The sequence below is a fragment of the Gopherus flavomarginatus genome, chromosome 20, assembly GCF_025201925.1.
Source record: "Gopherus flavomarginatus isolate rGopFla2 chromosome 20, rGopFla2.mat.asm, whole genome shotgun sequence".
Classification (NCBI taxonomy): Eukaryota; Metazoa; Chordata; order Testudines; family Testudinidae; genus Gopherus; species Gopherus flavomarginatus.
In genome coordinates, this window is record NC_066636.1 from 4,266,055 (window position 1) to 4,284,805 (window position 18,751).

Consider the following 18,751-nt stretch of genomic DNA (forward strand, 5'->3'; position numbering starts at 1 on the left):
GGCCATGGACTAGTGCGTGTGGAGACCTGTCTGTGGGCGGGGGGCTCATTGACCGATTGCACTCAGCAACGCTGGGTCTGGAGCACTGATCGTCTGCCTGCTGAGCTGAGGAACCAGCCGCAGATTCATAAGCATCTGCAGTACCCAGCTGCCAAGGGGGACCAGAAATCATCTGGTGATGTGCAGGTTACAGGTGTAATTAATTTCCATTGGGGTCCATGGAGCCGAATCCCGGCTGGGGTCAATTGGCCGTAGCTCCATTGGAGTCAATGGGGCCAGATCCCAGGTGAGGTCAATCGGCCATTGCTCTGTTGAGGTTATGTGAGGATCTGGCCCATAGACGCTATCCTTTTCATATGCCAATATCAGAACCATCAGCAGGTCTAAGTGGGTGGAGGCTGTGGGGTGACTGTGGGATCTGGGGGTCAATTCTCCATTCACAAGCCGCTCTCTGTCTCCTCACCAGAACCAGCAGCCTTCTGCCCTGCCCATCACCGCAACTGAGCACCATGAAGCTGCTGGGCCTCGTGCTGCTGTTGGTAACTGGGGGTGAGTGTGTGTGTCTGTACTTGTCTCTCTCTGTGGGGGTCTGTGGGTGCTGGGGAGGTGGGCTTCAACATGTGTGAGCATGTGACATGCCCATTGGTCATCCAGCTGTAACTCCTGCCCCTCTCCCCTGCAGCCACGGTGCAGGACATCCCCCGGATGCTGCGGGGTTTCCAGTGCCAGGAGCACTCCCATCCATGGATCGTGGCGCTTTTTGATGGGGTCCGTTTCCGGTGCACCGGCACCCTGATAGACAGGCAGTGGGTGGTGACGGCTGCTCGGTGCAACACTGGCCGGTAAGTCCGTCCATGGGCTGGGAGGGTCAAGGGGCTGGTGGGCAGGGGGGAATCCTTTGCACTGCAGGGACTGTTCTTCCAATGGAAGGAGGTTCTCCAGTCTGCCCTTAACTCTGCCCCTTTGGGTATATGTGTCCTTAACACCACCCCCGTGGGTGGGTGTGCCCTTAACTCTGTCTCCTTGTGTGTGCAACATTAAATTCACCCCCTTGGTGTGAGTAACATTAACTCCACCCCTTTGGATGGGAATGTCCTTAGCTCCACCCCTTGGGTGTGAATGACTTTAACACCACCCCTTGGGTGGATGTGTCCTTAACTCTGCCCCTTTGGATGTGTGGCTTTTAACTCTGTCCCCTTAGGTATGTTTATCTTTAAGTCTCCCACTTTGGATGAATACCCTTAACTCCATCACCCTCTTGGGTAAGTGTGTGTCCTTAACTCTTCCTCCTTGTGTGTGTTCTTAACTCCAACCCCTTAGATGAATGCCCTTAACTCTGCCCCTTATATATGTGTGTGGCAGTGTATGTACGTCCTTAGCTCCACCCCTTGTCTGAATGCCCTTTACTCCATCCCTTTCATTGTCTCATAGATTCTAAGGCCAGAAGGGACCGTTCTTCCCATCCATCCTGTCCCTCCTGCATAGCTCAGGCCGGAGAACCTCCCTCAAGGATGCATTGAGGGTGCTCTAGCTCGACCTGCGCTGGAGGCAGAAATCTGTGTGGGAGGGTCTCTGGACTGGGCTGTGCAGGGGGCTTAGACTGGAGGGTACTTCCTGGCCTCCTATGGGTGCCATCCTGGCCCCCTCACAGTCAAGTGGAGTTTTGCCCTGGGCTTCAGTGTGGCCGGCGCTTCACGCAGCCATGTACCCCGTGACCACGGTTCCTTTCTACTGCAGCACCCTGAACGTCCGCCTCGGGGAGCACAACCTCTGGCATCTAGACTGGTCAGAGCAGCTGATCATAAGCTCCCGGCTCATCCCGCACCCCTTGTACAACAGAAGCACCAGCCAAAACAACATCATGCTGGTGAAACTCCTGGCGCCGGCCATCCTGAACCGTGATGTCAAGCCGCTCCCGCTGCCCAGGAACTGCCCCAGGCCCGATTCGACCTGTGTGCTTTCCGGGTGGGGCAGCAGCGTCTTCCAGAAAGGTAGAGGAGCACAAACAAACCCCAAAAAACCCAAAACAAGGCCCAGGTTTTTATCAGGGAGGGTGATTAACCATTGAAGCAAACTTCCCAGGGAGGGGCGTGAAGGATCTGGGAGCTGGGGTGGATCACAATCTCCGCTTGAGTCAGCAATGCCATGCTGGTGCCAAACAAGTGAATGCAGTTGTAGGTTGTGTTAACAGAGGCATTGCCTGCAAGTCAGGGGGAGTGATAGCACCACTGTCCTCGGTGCTGGTGAGGCTTCAGCTGGAAGACTGTGTCCAGTTTTGGTCACTCCGGTTCCTGGACCATGGCCCCTCTGCACCGAGGCCCAGCTCCCTCTCTCACTCGGCCTCTTCCCCCTGACACCCACCTGCACTCTGCCTTGAGACCCTGCCCACCCCCCGGCCTCTTTCCCCCAAAGCCCCACCACTGGTCACACAGTGTTGGAGCGGAGAGAAGCGAGTGGTGGGCAGGGCCTCAGGGCGCAGCAGGGGGCAGGCCCATGGTCTGGGTGCCGTGGCACCATTGTAAACCCAGTACTGTGTATAGAAAGGAGGTCTCTTCACATACTTGAAAAGCTGCCATATAAGAGATGGAGAAAAGTTGTTCTCTCTCGCCACAGAGGGCAGAACAAGAGACAACGGGGTCAAACTACAGCAGAGCAGATTTAGATAGGGTGACCAGATGTCTCGATTTTATAGGGACAGTCCCAATTTTTGGGTCTTTTTCTTATATAGCAGGAGTTCCCAATGCGGCGCCCGCAGGTGCCATGGCGCCCGCGGGGGCATCTTAATGCGCCCGCGTCCTGGCCCCCGGGAGAGCACCTGCCAAAATGCCACCGAATTTCTGTGGCTTTTCAGCAGGGTTGCCTCTCGATGACATCACTTGTCGACGGCAAGTGGCGTCATCGAGAGGTGTCGCCACTGAAATGCCGCGGAAATTCGGCGGCATTTCAGCTGGTGCTCCACCACCACAGTGGTCCATCATCTGGTGCCCACCAGACTAAAAGGTTGGGGACCACTGTTATATAGGATCCTATTACCCCCCACTGCCATCCCAATTTTTCACACTTGCTGTCTGGTCACCCTAGATTTAGATTAAACCACAAGAAAAACTGCCTAACTGTGAGAGCAGTCGGGCAATGGACCAGACGCCCAGGGAGGTCGTGGAAGCTCCTTCACTGGGATGTTTTGAGAGAAGGCTGGACAACGTCTGTCTGGGATGATTTAGACACAACTAATCCTGCATCTTGGCAGGAGATTGGACTAGCTGACCCGTGCAGTCCCTTCTAACCCTGCGGTACTATGGTTCTATGGTGTATTCTCCTGCGCTTGGCATCTTCTAATCTAGCCTGGAGGCCCATCTCTAAAATGCTTCCATTAAACCTAAATTATTGAGCTGAGGACAGAGGGAACTGGGAGAACTTCTCTGGCCTGGATTGTCCAGCTCAGAATATGATCTGGCATTTTTTTCTGATCTTACGCCCTGTGATAATTCTATAAAATGGGTTCCAGTCCCAGGCAAATTTGGGAGATTTTGAACAATCTTGAGATCTCGAAAATTTTCCCAAGCTGAAAATCTTAGGGGAAAGATCAAAATCCAATTTGTGTTTCCATTTCAAACTTTCCCAAGCCAAAAAGTGGCAGCAGGGTGAAAACAAATCTGATTTGGTTTTCAATTTTGAACTTTCCCAAATGGAAAATCCAGGATTTCAATTTTGAGTTTAAATTTTTTTCATTTCAATTTTGAAATGAAAAGTGGTTTTTTGAAGTGAAAAAAACCTGATGAGTCCTGCTGGGAAAATGTCAAAAGGGGACTGACCCTTCCACCACTTTGAATGGTTTTTTATCTCCAGAATTAGCAAACTGGGAAATTTATCGCGTCCGCAGCCTTGTTGCCGGGAAAGATTCAGTTTCAACAAATCGCCATTTTTTGAATGAGGATCCCCCAAAAAGCAACCTGCTCAGGGTGCAGCTGATCTCCAGATTTGGAGTCAAGGAGAGATTTTCCCCAAGTTGGATTGGCAGAAACCATGGGTGGACTTTTTGCCGCCCTCTGCAATGTGGGGTGTGGGTCTCAGGTGATGAATTCCCTGCAGTTACCATGATCTTTTGCTTTGGTAGCACCTCGATCTCTCCTGTTCTCTGCCTGTGGCACTCAGCACTTTCATCTCCTGAGAACTGAAATGTGTTGGTCTAATTAAAGTCTTCGGGCGTAGTGCAGGGTAATGGAATGAGAGTCTCTGACCTCTGCTATACAGGAAATCAGACTAGACGATCGAACAATCCCCTCTGGCCTAAACTCTATGAATCTAGGAGCTCAGCAAAAGAGCTGGAGCATGAGACAAGAATCTGGGGCTGGTCTACATTGGGGGTGGAGGGAATTGATCTAAGATCCGCAATTTCAGCGACGAGAACAGCATAGCCGAAGTCAACGTATCTTTGATTTAAACTGATTTACTTCGCATCCTCGCGGCGCGGGATCGACAGCTGCCGCTCCCCAGTCAACTCCACTTCCGCCTCTCGCCTGGTGGAGTTCCAGAGTCGACAGGGAGCGCGTTCGGGGATTGATGTATCGCGTCCAGACGAGATGCAATACATCGATCCCTGATAGACGGATAACTACCCGTTGTTCAGCGGGTAGTGTAGACATACCCTGGGATGTGGATGAAGGGGAATCCATCTGCTGAAGCTGTGTTCTTCCCCTAGGAGCCTACACTAAAGCAGTGAGACGCACCAGGCTGCCACCCAGAGATAGATGCTACAAGAGAAAGAGGCCCTAGATAGATAGATAGAGGGGGGTATGTGGGGATAGATGGATGGATAGATAGAGGGGGGTGTCTGCGGATGGATAGATAGATGGAGAGATGTGGTGTCTGCGGATGGATAGATAGATGGATAGACGTGGTGTCTGCGGATGGATAGATAGGGTGTGTGGGGATAGATAGAGGGGGTGTACAGGGATACATAGATATATAGATAGATAAGAGCCCCACGTAGACCTCCTGGATCCAGCCTGGGCTGAGCATTTCCTAGAACTCAGGAGACTCTCACCCACTGTCTCTCCCACAGCCCAACAGTCTCCCGACCAGCCTCTCTGCACCCGCCAGCTGCTGCACTCCGACATCCTGCTCTGTGGGAATATCACGGTTCTGGCTGATGCCCAGTGTCAGCACAGCCACCCCAACCGCATCACCCCCAACATGATCTGTGCCGGTGTGGTCCACGGGGGCACTGACTCCTGCCAGGTGAGGGGCACGGGGGTAGGTGAATGATGTGAGCCCCCCCCAATGGGGCAGGATGGAGGGGCAGGACAGGGTGGGCTGGAGGGGGTGTATGAGGTGTGGCGCTCCCTGCTGGGACAGGATGGGGCAGGACAAGGTGAGTGGGGGTGTGAATCGGATGTGGAGCCCCCTGCTGGGGCAAGATGCAGGCAGCAGGACATGGAGGGCCAGGGGGTGTATGGGATACGCCCCCCCGCTGGAGCAGGACAGGGCGGGCTGGGGGCTGTATAGGGCATGGAGCCCCCCACTGGGGCAGGATGGAGGGGGTGGGACAGGGCGGGCTGGAGGCTCTATGGGGCGTGGAGCCACCCTGCTGGGGCAGGATGGGGCGTGGAGCCACCCTGCTGGGGCAGGATGAAGGGGGCGGGACAGGACGGGCTGGGGGCTGTATGGGACGTGGAGCCCCCTGCTGGGGCACGATGGAGGGGGCAGGACAAGGCGGGCTGGGGGCTCTATAGGGCGTGGAGCCCCCCACTGGGGCAGGACGGAGGGGTGGGACAGGGCGGGCTGGAGGTTCTATGGGGCGTGGAGCCACCCTGCTGGGGCAGGATGGGGCGTGGAGCCCCCTGCTGGGGCAGGATGAAGGGGGCGGGACAGGGCGGGCTGGGGGCTGTATGGGACGTGGAGCCACCCTGCTGGGGCAGGATGGGGCGTGGAGCCTCCCGCTGGGGCAGGATGAAGGGGGCGGGACAGGGCGGGCTGGGGGCTGCATGGGACGTGGAGCCCCCCGCTGGGGCAGGATGAAGGGGGCGGGACAGGGCGGGCTGGGGGATGTATGGGACGTGGAGCCCCCTGCTGGGGCAGGATGGAGGGGGCAGGACAAGGCGGACTGGGGGCTCTATAGGGCGTGGAGCCCCCCGCTGGGGCAGGATGGAGGCTCTATGGGGTGTGGAGCCCGCTCTGGGGCAGGATGAAGGGGGCGGGACAGGGTGGGCTGGGGGATGTATGAGACGTGGAGCCCCCTGCTGGGGCAGGATGGGGCATGGAGCCCCCCGCTGGGGCAGGATGGAGGGGGCAGGACAAGGCGGGCTGGGGGCTCTATAGGGCGTGGAGCCCCCCGTTGGAGCAGGACGGAGCGGGTGGGACAAACCTGCAGAAGTGTTTGAGATTCCCATGGTCTGGGCTGTCCTGGAGCTCAGAGCCAATGATCACAGCTGTCCTCTCTTGATCCCTTCTGCTTCTGCTTCACCCAAAAACAACTGGAAGGGGCTGGTGGGGACAGATCAGTGGCGAAAAATGCCAAATTAACTCTCTCCAAAACACTGCAAATCATCAACTGTCCCGTCACCTCAGCCTGGCTCAGGCAACGCGCTCGGTGACCTTGTGGTTCCCCGCAGCAGTTAAGGGCATTTGGGCCAAAGTGTCTTAGCTGGGCTGACCAGATAGCAAGTGTGAAAAATTGGGACACTTTTTGGTGGGGGCATCATTGTGTATATAAACAAAGCCCCTCAGATTGGGTCGTCTGGGCTAAAACTAGGGTGACCAAAGACTGGGGTTACTCTCTCAGCATCCGGTCGATACAGATCCAGCCGCGTGGGACGGATGCGACTTTTCCAGCCGAACCCTCCCCCGAAATGGTGGGTTTCCGCTCTCCAGGGCAAACAAGGACATGAAGGAAACAGCGGTTCCTGAGCTGGACATGGATGTTTGCTGGGCAGCTCTTGCGCAGCCACGTTGGGTCGTTAGCAGGGGACCTCGTTAATGATGCTGGGATTCTTCTGATGACCAGCTGTCTTCACTGGCTTCTGAACGGTCTCCCTTCCCCAGCCCTTCTGCAGAAGCACCCAGTGTAGGGTGACCAGACAGCAAGTATGAAAAAATAGGGACGGGGGTGGGGGGTAATAGGAGCCTAGACAAGAAAGAGACCCAGAAATCTGGACCGTCCCTATAAAATCAGGACAACTGGTCACCCTAACCCAGTGGGTTCTAGCCCCAGCTCTGGGAGGGGTGTGGAGTCTAGTGGGTTAGAGCAGGGGGGCTGGAAGTCAGGACTCCTGGGTTTTATTCCTGGTTCTTCTGCTGATTTCCTGCAAGTCCCTTCCTGCCTTTGCTTCTCTTCCTACCCTTAGTCCATATAGACTGTAACCCCTTGAGGGCAGGGACTGGTTATACAGCCTGCCTGGGGCCAGCGCTGGGCCCTCCTGAAGTGAAGAGCTCAGCACCAGTGTAATAGATTCACATCCTCTGTGACTGGCGCAAGGTATCGGACGTAGTGGATTACACAAGCCCATATCTTGACTTTAGCAAAGCTTTTGATACAGTCTCCCACAGGATTCCTGCCAGCAAGTTAAAGAAGTATGGGCTGGATGAATGGACTATAAGGTGCATAGAAACAATGAGGAGACCTAAAGTCTTTAAGGTGCCACCGGACTCCCCGTTGTTTTTGTGGATGCAGACTAACACAGCTACCTCCTGATATAAGGTAGATAGAAAGCTGGCTAGATTGTCAGGCTCAACGGGTCGTGATCAACGGCTCCATGTCTAGTTGGCAGCCGGTGTCAAGCAGAGTACTAGGGGTCGGTCCTGGGACCGGTTTGTTCTAACATCTTTATTAACGATCTGGAGGATGGCGTGGACTGCACCCTCAGCAAGTTCTCAGATGACACTAAGCTGGGCGGAGAGGTAGATACGCTGGAGGGTAGGGAGAGAATCCAGAGTGACCTAGACAAATTGGAGGACTGGGCCAAAAGAAATCTGATGAGGTTCAACAATGACACATGCAGAGTCCTGCGCTTAGGAAGGAAGAATCCCATGCACTGCTACAGGCTGGGAACCAACTGGCTAAGCAGCAGTTCTGCAGAAAAGGGCCTGGGGATTACAGTGGATGAGAAGCTGGATATGAGTCAGTAGGGTGCCCTTGTTGCCAAGAAGGCTACTAGCATATTGGGCTGTAGTAGTAGGACCATTGCCAGCAGATCAAGGGAAGTGATTATTCCCCTCTATTCAGCACTGGTGAGGTCACACCTGGAGTATTGTGTCCAGTTTTGAGCCTCCTCACTATAGAAAGGCTGTGGACAAATTGGAGAGAGTCCAGCAGAGAGCAATGAAAATGATCAGGGGCTGGGACACATGACTTATGAGGAGAGGCTGAGGGAACCAGGCTTGTTTAGTCTGCAGAAGAGAAGAGTGAGGGGGGATTTGATAGCAGCCTTCAACTACATGAAGGGGGGTCCAAAAGGGATGGAGCTCGGCTGTTCTCAGTGGTGGCAGATGACAGAACAGGGAGTAATGGTCTTCAGTTGCAGTGGGGGAAGTCCAGGATGGATATTAGGAAACACTGTTTCACTAGGAGGGTGGTGAAGCACTGGAATGGGTTACCTAGGGAGGTGGTGGAGTCTCCATCCTTAGAGGTTTTTAAGGTCAGGCTTGACAAAGCCCTGGCTGGGATGATTTAGTTGGGATTGGTCCTGCTTTGAGCAGGGGGTTGGACTAGAACCTCCTGAGGTCCCTTCCAACCCTGATATTCTATGGTAGGCATGGCACATTCACTCTGAAAGGCAAGGCTGAGGAGCAAAGGCTAGCTCTGTCACATGAGGGGCCTGGACTGGGCTCTGTACGTGTGATGCTTATCCTATTAACGCACTTTGCGGCACTTGCCCTGCAGGGAGACCCCGGCTCGCCGCTTGTCTGCCAGAGAGAACTTCAGGGCATCGCCTCCTGGGGCTTCGAAGGATGCTCCCGGCCCAACCAGACGGGTGTGTTCGTTAAGGTGTGCAACTACTTGACTTGGCTGCAGGACACCATGAGGTCTGGCTGACAACGCCGGCCGGGATGGGAGCACTGGCAGGGAGACCGCAGAATAAACCAGTGACAACCGTAGCCCTGCTTCTCTGGTGTCTCCTTCCTGCATGGCCACGCCTGCTGCTTGATCCGCCAAGGGACTTAAGTGCCCATGCAACACTGACGTGCACAAGACCCCTGCTCAGCTAACCCCATAGGTGCCTAATCCCCCTAGGCACCTACATTTTGGTCAGTCCTGCCTGAGTCTGCGGATCACCCGACCTCTAACAAGCTCCATGGTGCCAATTGCTCATGCCTAAATCCCAGCGTGATTCTGAAGCATGCTCCCATGCTGTGATGAGACCAGTCTGCGGGGGGGCTGCGCCTTGTGATGGGAGCAGCAGTCATGTCTAGTGGTTAGGGCTGGCATCAGTAGCCAGGAATCAGAGTCAGAACTGGAGTTAGGGGTCCTCTGGAATGAGGCAGGGTGGGAGAAAGGCTGGGGACAAGCGGGTGCAGGAGCTAATGTGGCTGGCTACTGACTCTCCCAATCAATTAGGCAAAGTAGCCCAATTAGGCAGCCTCCAACAGGCCAGCTGTGCTCATTAGGTTGCCTGGAGACTAGCTCTGCAGCAGGTCCTGACACTTACTGTGATAGGTTCAGTCAAAAAGGCCCCCTTGGGACTGTCATCTGATGTGCTGAAACTACCTCTGAGCCCATTTTCTCTGCCAGCTTGGGACTCCAGAACCCTGCCTTGTTGAGCCAGCCATGCTAGCCTGCTGCAACACAGACCCAGGGTCTGACCCACACCCCCAATAGCTGCAGACTTAACTGAAAACAGCTCGGTAAGTGCTCCTGTCTCCAGCACCCAGACACCCAGTTCCCAATGGGATTCAAACCCCAAATAAATCTGTTTTTATCTGTATAAAGCTTATACAGGGTAAACTCATAAATTGCCCTCCCTCTATAACACAGAGAGATATTCACAGCTGTTTGCTTCCCCAGATATTAATCACTTACTCTGGGTCAATTAATAAACAAAAAAGTGATTTTATTAAGTGTAAAAAAGTAAGGTTTAAGTGGTTCCAAGTAATAACAGACAGAACAAAGTAAGTTACTAAGCAAAATAAAACAAAACACCCAAGTCTAAGCCTAATACATTAAGAAACTGAATACAAGTAAATCTCACCCTTAGAGATGGTCCAATAAGCTTCTTTCACAGACTAGACTCCTTCCTAGTCTGGGCCCAAACCTTCCCCTGGTACAGCCCTTGTTAGTTCCAGCTCAGGTGGTACCTAGGGGATTTCTCATGACTGCAGTCCCTTTTTTCTGTTCCACCCACTTCTATAGCTTTGGCACAAGGCAGGAATCCTTGGTCTCTCTCTGGGTTCCCACTCCTCCTTCTAAATGGAAAAGCACCAGCTTAAAGATGGATTCTAGCATCATGTGACATGTTCACATGTCCTGTAAGCCCCCCTCCATTCCTCCAGGACTGGCCCGCACGTGTGCAGTGGAGGCTTTCAGGTAAACAGAGCCATCTACAACCAGTTGTCCTAGTCAATGGGAGCTGTCAAGATTCCAAGCCACCATTAATGGCCCACACTTTGCATAATTACAATAGGACTTCAGCGTTAAACTTTATATTTCTAGTTTCAGATCCAAGAATGATACATTCATACAAATAGGTTGAACACACTCAGTAGATTATAAGCGTTGTAATGATACCTTACAAGAGACCTTTTGCAGTTACATTATATTCACACTCATCAGCATATTTCCATAAAACATATGGAGGGCAACATCACGCGCTCCTTATGAACTTATTGCCGGAGGCTTGGACACTGTCCGTGGGGGAGGCAGTATGTGTAAAATCCCTGTTTGTCTCTGGTTACACACCCTCCCAGTACTTTTAAATCCTATGATGTAATTTATAGATGTTCTTGCAAAGTTCTGGATCCACAAGTGCCTGAAAACAGGTTGGGGTGTAGTATTGCTAACAGAATGCAGATAGCAATATCTGTTCAAGTGTAGGTGTCTTGGCATTTAGCCACGAGTGCCATGAGACAGTGTGCCTCAGTTTCCCCTTCCACACAGCAGCTTAGGCCGATTATGCTTTTGCTGCTGTGCCAAGCTTCCAGCCTGTTTACAGATATAAGCTGAAAATAACAGTCCCACAAGCACGTCTTGTCACCATTCCTAGCATGGACAAAAGTTTTTCCCACAAATCAGGTATGTCCCACATCTTTAAAGGTTAACCATTAGTATTAACTCCTTTGTCCTGACCCCTAGATGAAGTAGCAAAAGACACAAGATTAACAGCCAGCTTATGATGGACAGACTCTGTTCACGCAGCCTGGCTTGCCCAGCATCCACTATATTTCCCAATCCCTTTGTATACCATGCTGGGGGCTCAGACACAGATTCTCCTGCCTCTCGGGAGAAGGCTCTCAATACAGGCATGTGTTTGAGGTTCTGGCAAGGAAAGGGTGAACTGCAACCATGCCTGCCCTCGGCCCCTCCCTCTGGAATCTCTGTGTGTTGGACCCCACCCCCTTGTGAAGTTTCCCCAATGCAAAGTTTTCCTGCTGCCTACCTTGAAGAGGCAGTTTTCTCTCTTACAAGCATAGCAGGAACAACATCCTTCAATGGAGTGCTTTGGATTGGTAAGATTCCCCTCGGTCACCCCACTCTCTGTTCCCAAAAGGTCAGCTGGGTGGACTCTCCCCTCCAGGAGATCTGACCCCCAGTGTTCCCTTAAAACCTGATCCACAGGTGAGGGGTCTGGCATTTCAGATGCAGATCCTCCACCCTCCTCGTGGGGAAAAGCCTCCCTACAAATGTGGGCAGACTCCCCTGTCCCCTCTCACCTTCCATCTGGACTTTCCTCTCCGGGCTCCCCTCTGAGGCACACACTCCTGTGTCCCCCAGAAGGGAATGTGACCCTGTGATAAATGAGAGAAGGTAAAGCTCCATTTTATGGACACCCAGACACTTAGGCCCTCAACAGTAAAAAGTTACAGGAAGCTTAACCTGAGTTGGCACCTGACCAGGGGAACCAACAGGGAGGCTGCACCCTTTCAAATCTGAAAAATTGCTGGGTGTGGGTTTTTTGCTTTGTGTCTCAGACTGGAGAGAGGGGAAGACAGCAACAAGCTGTAAGCTTTAAGCCACGTGTGGAAATCATCAGCATCATACCTAGAAACTGCTCATTTGGAACCCCAGATACGTAAGTAGCACAAAAAAAGTTAAGACAGATGTGATTAGAAAGCTTTCTGGTTGTTTTGGTTTGTGGATTCCTCTGTGCTAATCCCAGGTGCTTTTGTTTTTCGTGTAACCTTTAAACTGAACCCCCCCAAAATATTTTTGGTCTTTAATCCCTAAAGCCTGAGTTTTCAGATGTTGTTTTTCTTTTTTAATAAAATTTACGTTTTAAAAAAAATCCTTTAATTCCAAAGTCCTTAGACAAGGGCTTGGTCTGTGCTCACATTGCTAAGGCAACTGATTGGTATTTTATTCTCAAGCTTCCCCAGGAAAGGGGGTGAAGAGACTGGGGGAGTTATTTGGGGGGGGAAATAGGGCTCCAAGTGACCGCTGAATATTTGTAAAAATCACTTGGTGGTGGCAGCAATATCTGTCCAAGGCAAAAAACTGTGCCTTGAAAAAGTTTTAACTTAAGCTGGTAGAAGATAAGCTTGGGGGGTCTTTCATGTGGATCACCACATCTGTACCCCAGAGTTCAGATCTGGGGGGGGGTATACCCTAACAAACTCTAATCCAGTCATGGGCTCACAGCTACCAGCCAAGACAGACCCTTCACTGGCCAGCAAAATCCCCCCCTTTCCCTCAGGTTGTGCTTGCTCCCAGCTACAGAGCCCTTGGGGTCTGTTCCCACTGTTGTGGTCCCCAGAACCCCAACTTCCGTCTCTGGGATACATGTCTCTGTGCACCCCATGGCAGGACCCCTGCTGACCTGCAACTTCCTGTCAGTCAACAGCTGGGAAGGCCACCCCCGTTACAAGGTGGAACATCCCCCTCCCCCAGGGAAATGATCACAGACAGGAGCTGGCTCTATCCAGCCCTTCCTACAGGGACTTGCCTTGAGCCCAGGGGCTACAGGAACTGGTTTTGACCACCCTTTTCCCCAAAGTCGCATTCTCCACTGCTACAGAGGAATTAAAGAGACACTCTCCTATTCCTCCAGCAGCACATGCCACTCCAGCCTACCCCCTGGGGCTTTCAGCACAAGATTCCTTCTTGCTGCTAACAAACCCTAGGACAGATTCTGCCACATCAAAAAAAATAATAATAATAATTTCCCAATAGAAACAGTGCAAAATTGTGTGCCACCGCTGCACCGTTCAGCCTGCTAACCACCAGTTTCCATGTGTACCTTAGCTAAAGGTGCAAGGATGTTGTTACCTCTGAACAATTCAAATTCTGCCATTTTTTCTGGTAACAAATCCTTCTTCTGGATCAAGTCTCTCCTGGCCACAGAAATTTCTGCACCAGTGTCTCTCCAGCCTTGGAGCACTTTGCCATTAAGCTTAACAGCATGCATATGCTCACTGCTTGGTTGTGCAGAAGCAACCTTTACAAATCCTGTGTGATAAGAGGCAGTGGCCTGGGATACCCCTGTGCTCTGGGAAGCAGCAGTTTCATGTGTTACTGCTGCCTGTTCCCACTTAGCCTCGGACATTTATTCCTCAGGTGCTCAGTGGACTTACAAAGATAGCACCTCTTGGGCTCCTCTGCTTGTACAGGAGACTTGGGACAAGTAACAGGGGAATGGGGGGGAGGTGAACGCCCAGCCGCCTTTTTCTCATGGGTAAAACAGTGATTCTGCTTTCCATCAACCCTATATCCCTCTGCCAGTGGTTTATGGTTAATTGCAGCTTGTGACTGTTCGAAAGAGTCTGCAAACCCAGCTAATTCACCCACAGAACCTACCTTTTTGTCCCACAAATACTGTTTTACATCATCACTGTACATATTCAGGAACCGTTCTCGAGTAACCAAATCACACATTTCTTCCAAGCTTGTAATGCCTTTTCCCCTCTCCCCTGTGTCTAACAAATCTTTCATTTCATTTACATAGGCCACATTACTTAATTCAGATCCCCTCTTAAGACTCCTGAATTTCACCCTGTGGGTTTCAGATGTAACCTGGAACTCTTTCAAAACCAGTTCCTTAAATTTACCACCGTTTGAAGCATCAGCAATAGGCATCTTATTAAATATGTCCAAAGCTCTCCCAGTCGATTTTGCAACCAAAATGGTCATCTTCTCATCTTCAGGAATTGAAAAGAGAGTGCACAGTCTTTCAAAGGTGTTGAAATATTCACCAATATCACTGGATTCATCATACTGCGGACACAACTGCTCCCATTTATGGATTTTTGGGGAAGTGGGGTCAGCTTCTGGAGGGTTTTGCCTCTTCTACTTCATTACAGCCAGTTCATGCTTCTGAGTCTCAATTTGGGCCTGTATTTCTTGGTCTTTTAACGCCAGGGCTAGCTGCCTCTCCCTTTCCTTGTCCTCCTGGGCAGCTTTCTGGGCTTCAAGCTCTTTTTCTTTTAAGCCCATGGCTCTTTTGTGAGCAGCTTCCTCTCTGGCTGCCTCTGCTTCTTTGAGCCTCATCTGAAACTCACGGTCCTTTGCCTTCTCTTCTGCTCCCAGTCTGGCCTGCTCTAGTTTTGCAGCTGTCTCACTGGTAGTCATTTTTCTGCTTTCTTGTGCTTATTTCCCTCACCCAAAATAAACAAACCGAAAATAACAAACCAGTAACCACTTCATCTGTTCTCCAGCCACCACACTCAAAACTCACTTACAGTCACTACCAGTGTCTCAAAACAATCAGCTGTGCACAGATCCTGCCAACTACGCCACTGTGATGGGTTCGGTCACAGGGACCGTCTTGGGACTGTCACCAGATGTGCTGAGACTACCTCTGAGTCCATTTTGTCTGCTAGCTTGGGCCTCCAGAATCCTGCCTTGTTGAGCCAGACACGCAACACAGACCCAGGGTCTGAACCACGCCCTCAAAGCTGCAGACTGAACTGAAAACAGCTCAGCAAGTGCTCCTGTCTCTAGTACCCAGACACCCAGCTCCCAATGGGATCTAAACCTCAAATAAATCCATTTTACTCTGTATAAAGCTTATACAGGGTAAACTCATAAATTGCCCTCCCTCTGTAACACTGATAGAAAGTATCAGAGGGGTAACCGTGTTGGATCTGTAAAAAGCAATATAGAATCCTGTGGCACCTTATAGACTAAAAGACGTATTGGAGAAAAAGCTTTCATGGGTGAATACCCACTTAATCAGACGCAAGAACACCCACTTGACAAAGTGGATATTCACCCACAAAAGCTTATGCTCCAATACATCTGTTAGCCTATCAGCGGTGCAGCGGGGGCCGGGGGCTAAGGCAGGCTCCCTGCCTGCCCTAGTTCCGTGTGGCTCCTGGAAGTGGCCACCAGGTCCCTTCAGCATCTGGGCAGCCAGAAAGGCTCCATGTGCTGCCCTAGCCCTGAGTGCCAGCTCCGCACTTCCCATTGGCCAAGAACCATGGCCAATGGGAGCTGTGGGGGCGGTTCCTGTGGGTGCGAGGGCAGCTCGTGAAGCCTCCCCTGCTGCCAGTGCATCTAGGGGCTGCAAGGACCTGATGTTCGCTTCTCAGGAGCCATGGTAACCACTGCCAGCACCTCCTCCCATACCCCAACACCTTGCCCCAGCTGAATTCCCTCCCAGAGGCCGCACCTTCCCCCAACACCCGAACCCCTGCCACAGCCCCCTCCTGCACCCCAAAAACCCAAATATGGCCCCACCCCAGAGCTGACACTCCCAGTCATAGGCCACACCCCTTCCCACACCTTAACCCCTATCCCAGCCTGGAGCCCCTTTCTTCACCCCAAACCACTCATCTCCAGTCCCACCCAGAGTCCACAACCCCAGCTGGAGCCCAGAGCCATCTCCCACACCCTGAACCCCTCATTTCTGGCCCCACCCAGAGCCTACACCCCCAGCCCAGAGCCCATAACCCCCCACATTCCAACCCCCTGCCCCAGGCTGGCGCCCTCTCCTGTACCCCAAACTTCTCATCCCCGGCCCTACCCCAGAGCCTGCACCCCCAACCAGAGTCCTCACCCCCCCTCCTGCACCCCAACCACCTACCCCAGCCCAGTGAGGGTGTGGGAGGGTGAGCGATGGAGGGAGAGGGGATGCAGCGAGTGGGGGTGGGGCCTCAGAGAAGGGGCAGGGTAGGGGAGCCTCAGGAGTGGGGTGGGGCAGGGGTGTTTGGTTTTGTTCAATTAGAAAGTTGGCAACCCTACTAGCTAGCAATAACCAAATTACAATAATTTGGACATGTCTGTGTGCATATTTATTTGTTCTTCCTAAACCAAATAAAGTATTTTAGGGAAAAGTGTGAGCGTGGCCAAGTCTGAGGCCACCAAAAAATGTGTCCTGAGAACCCCTGATCTAGACCATCCCTGACAGGTGTTTGTCCAACCTGGTCTTAACATTCTCCAGTGATGGAGATTCCACAACCTTCCTAGGCAATTTATGCCAGTGCTTAACCACTGAATGTTAGGAAGTTTTTCCTAATGTCCAACCTAAACCTCCCTTGCTGCAGTTTAATCCCATTGATTTTTGTCCTACCCTCAGAGATTAAGGAGAACAATTTATTACCCTCCTCTTTATGACAACCTTTCATGTACTTGAAAACTGTTCTCATGTCCCCTCTCAGTCATCTCTTCTCTGGACTAAACAAACCCAAATGTTTCAATCTTTCCTCCTCGGTCATAAGCCGACCCTATATTTCAGGAGTTGGCAAACTTTGGCTCCTGACCATCAGGGTAAGCCGCTGGCAGGTAGGGACATTTTGTTTACTTGGAGCGTCTGCAGGCATGGAGCCTCTCAGCGGCGAACCGCAGCCACAGGGAGTTGAGGGGCTCCATGCCTGCAGACTCTCCAGGTAAACAAATGACAATGTATTAGATATTCAGTTCAATGATGCCATAGAGTTTAAAATCATCAGATTTTGGTGTCAACCCATTTATAAGCCAACCCCCACTCTTTCATGCATCACTTTTTTATCAGAAATATGCCTCTTATGAACGAGTGTCTTGCTGACACCACTCCTGCTTATACATCCCAGAATGGTGTTTGCTTTTTATGCAATGGTGTTACATTGTTGACTCTTATGTAGCTTGTGATCCACCCAGATCCCTTTCTGCCGGACTCCTTCCTAGACAGGCCTTTCCCATTTTGTATTTCTGCAATGGGTTGTTCCTTCCTCAGTGTTGTCCTTATTGAATTTCATCCTATTTACTTCAGACCATTTCTCCAGTGTGTCCTGATCATTTTGAATTCTGACCCTGTGCTCCAAAGCACTTGTAACCCATCCCCACGTGGTATCGTCCGCAAACTTTCTCTTTGTTCTCCCTATGCCATTATTCAAATCATTGATGAAGAAATTGAACAGGACCAAACCAGGACTGATCCCCCAGGGACCCCACCCATGATGCCCTTCCAGCTTGTCTGTGAACCTCTGATAACGACTCTCTGAGTCAGCTTTTCCAACCAGGTGTGCACCCACCTCATAATAAGCTGGTCTAGGCGGTTCCCTTATAATCAGTGGTGATGTTGGATGATTGGAGATGTGTAGAATAATTGCCACAAAAACAATTCAAGGGCTGGAGAAATGGTCTGACAGTGAGAGACTTAAAGAGCTCTGTCTGCTTAGCTCAGTGTGTTTCTCAAGGACCGGTCCGTGGCAGCCTCCTTGCCACTCACTGAGATCTCCCTGACACAGGTTGGAAAGGCAGCAAGCTGGTCCCTGGTATCAGAGGCGTTGACTTCCCCGGTTCCAGGGGGGGAGCTCGACCCCTGCTCTGCTCCAGGCCCATCCCCCTCCACCCCTTCCCCCAAGCCCTCACCTCTGCCCTGCCTCTTCCCACCCCTACACCATCCCGTTCTGCCCCCTCCCCCACCTCTTCTTGCCCCCACTCCTCCCCCATGTGTCTCCTGCACACCACTGAACAGCTGATCGCAGTGGACAGGAGGCACTGGGAGGTGGAGGAGGAGCCGATCCGCGAGGCTGCCGGTGGGTGCCGAGTGTGACGTTGCACTCCACATGTTTTATGGAAATATGCCTATGAGTGTGACTATAATGTAACTGGAATATGCTTTATGCAAAAGGTCTCTTGTAAGGTATCACTACAAAGTTTATAATCTACTAAGTGATTAATACCTGGGGGAGCAAACAGCTGGGCATATCTCTCTATCAGTGTTATAGAGGGCGAACAATTTATGAATTTACCCTGTATAAGCTTTATACAGAGTAAAATGGATTTATTTGGGGTTTGGATCCCGTTGGGAACTGGGTGTCTGGGTGCTGGAGATAGGTGACCTGCTAGCAGTTTTTGGTTAAAGCCTGCAGCTTTTGGGGTCATGGACCAGACCTGGGTCTGTGTTGCAGCAGGCTAGCATGTCTGGCTCAACAAGGCAGGGTTCTGGAGTTCCAAGCCAGCAGGGAAAATGGGCTCAGAGGTAATTCCAGCACATCAAGTGACAGTCCCAAGGGAGAATCTGTGACCAAACCCGTCACACTGAGCACCTGCTATTTTTTTCCGTGGGTGCTCAGCTCTGGTTAGCTGATCACAAAGATCAAAAGGTGATGATTTATGGTAACTAGGTACCTTTTGGGGGGGCGGAAATACAGGGTACTTGAGTGATAGAGGACAGACGTTCAA

The 18,751-nt window shown here is 51.8% G+C and overlaps 2 protein-coding genes across 3 annotated transcripts in view; both read left to right on the forward strand.

Annotated features, from left to right (window-relative positions):
* The first annotated feature begins 509 nt into the window (after positions 1-509).
* LOC127037984 (trypsin-like) lies at positions 510-9,031 on the forward strand. The gene is made up of 5 exons (XM_050930298.1): positions 510-549; positions 683-842; positions 1,738-1,991; positions 5,063-5,238; positions 8,879-9,031. Exons 1-5 carry the CDS (start codon positions 510-512, stop codon positions 9,029-9,031), a joined length of 783 nt encoding a protein of 260 aa, XP_050786255.1.
* A 1,710-nt stretch (positions 9,032-10,741) lies between these two features.
* The window catches only part of LOC127037980 (trypsin-3-like), a 38,773-nt gene continuing 30,763 nt past the window's right edge, over positions 10,742-18,751 (forward strand). The window contains exons 1-2 of one of the 2 annotated variants that reach the window (XM_050930295.1): positions 10,742-11,658; positions 12,121-12,221. The gene's annotated coding sequence lies outside the window, so the exon portion shown is untranslated. Of the gene's footprint in view, positions 12,222-18,751 lie in introns of both variants that reach the window. The other variant, XM_050930294.1, reaches the window with a different exon arrangement.

Coding starts and splice junctions, on each gene's coding strand:
- LOC127037984 (XM_050930298.1), top strand. CDS start 510: ATGAAGCTGCTGGGCCTCGTGCTGCTGTTGGTAACTGGGG. Junction 550..682: donor GCTGCTGTTGGTAACTGGGG/GTGAGTGTGTGT, acceptor TCTCCCCTGCAG/CCACGGTGCAGGACATCCCC. Junction 1,992..5,062: donor CAGCAGCGTCTTCCAGAAAG/GTAGAGGAGCAC, acceptor TCTCTCCCACAG/CCCAACAGTCTCCCGACCAG.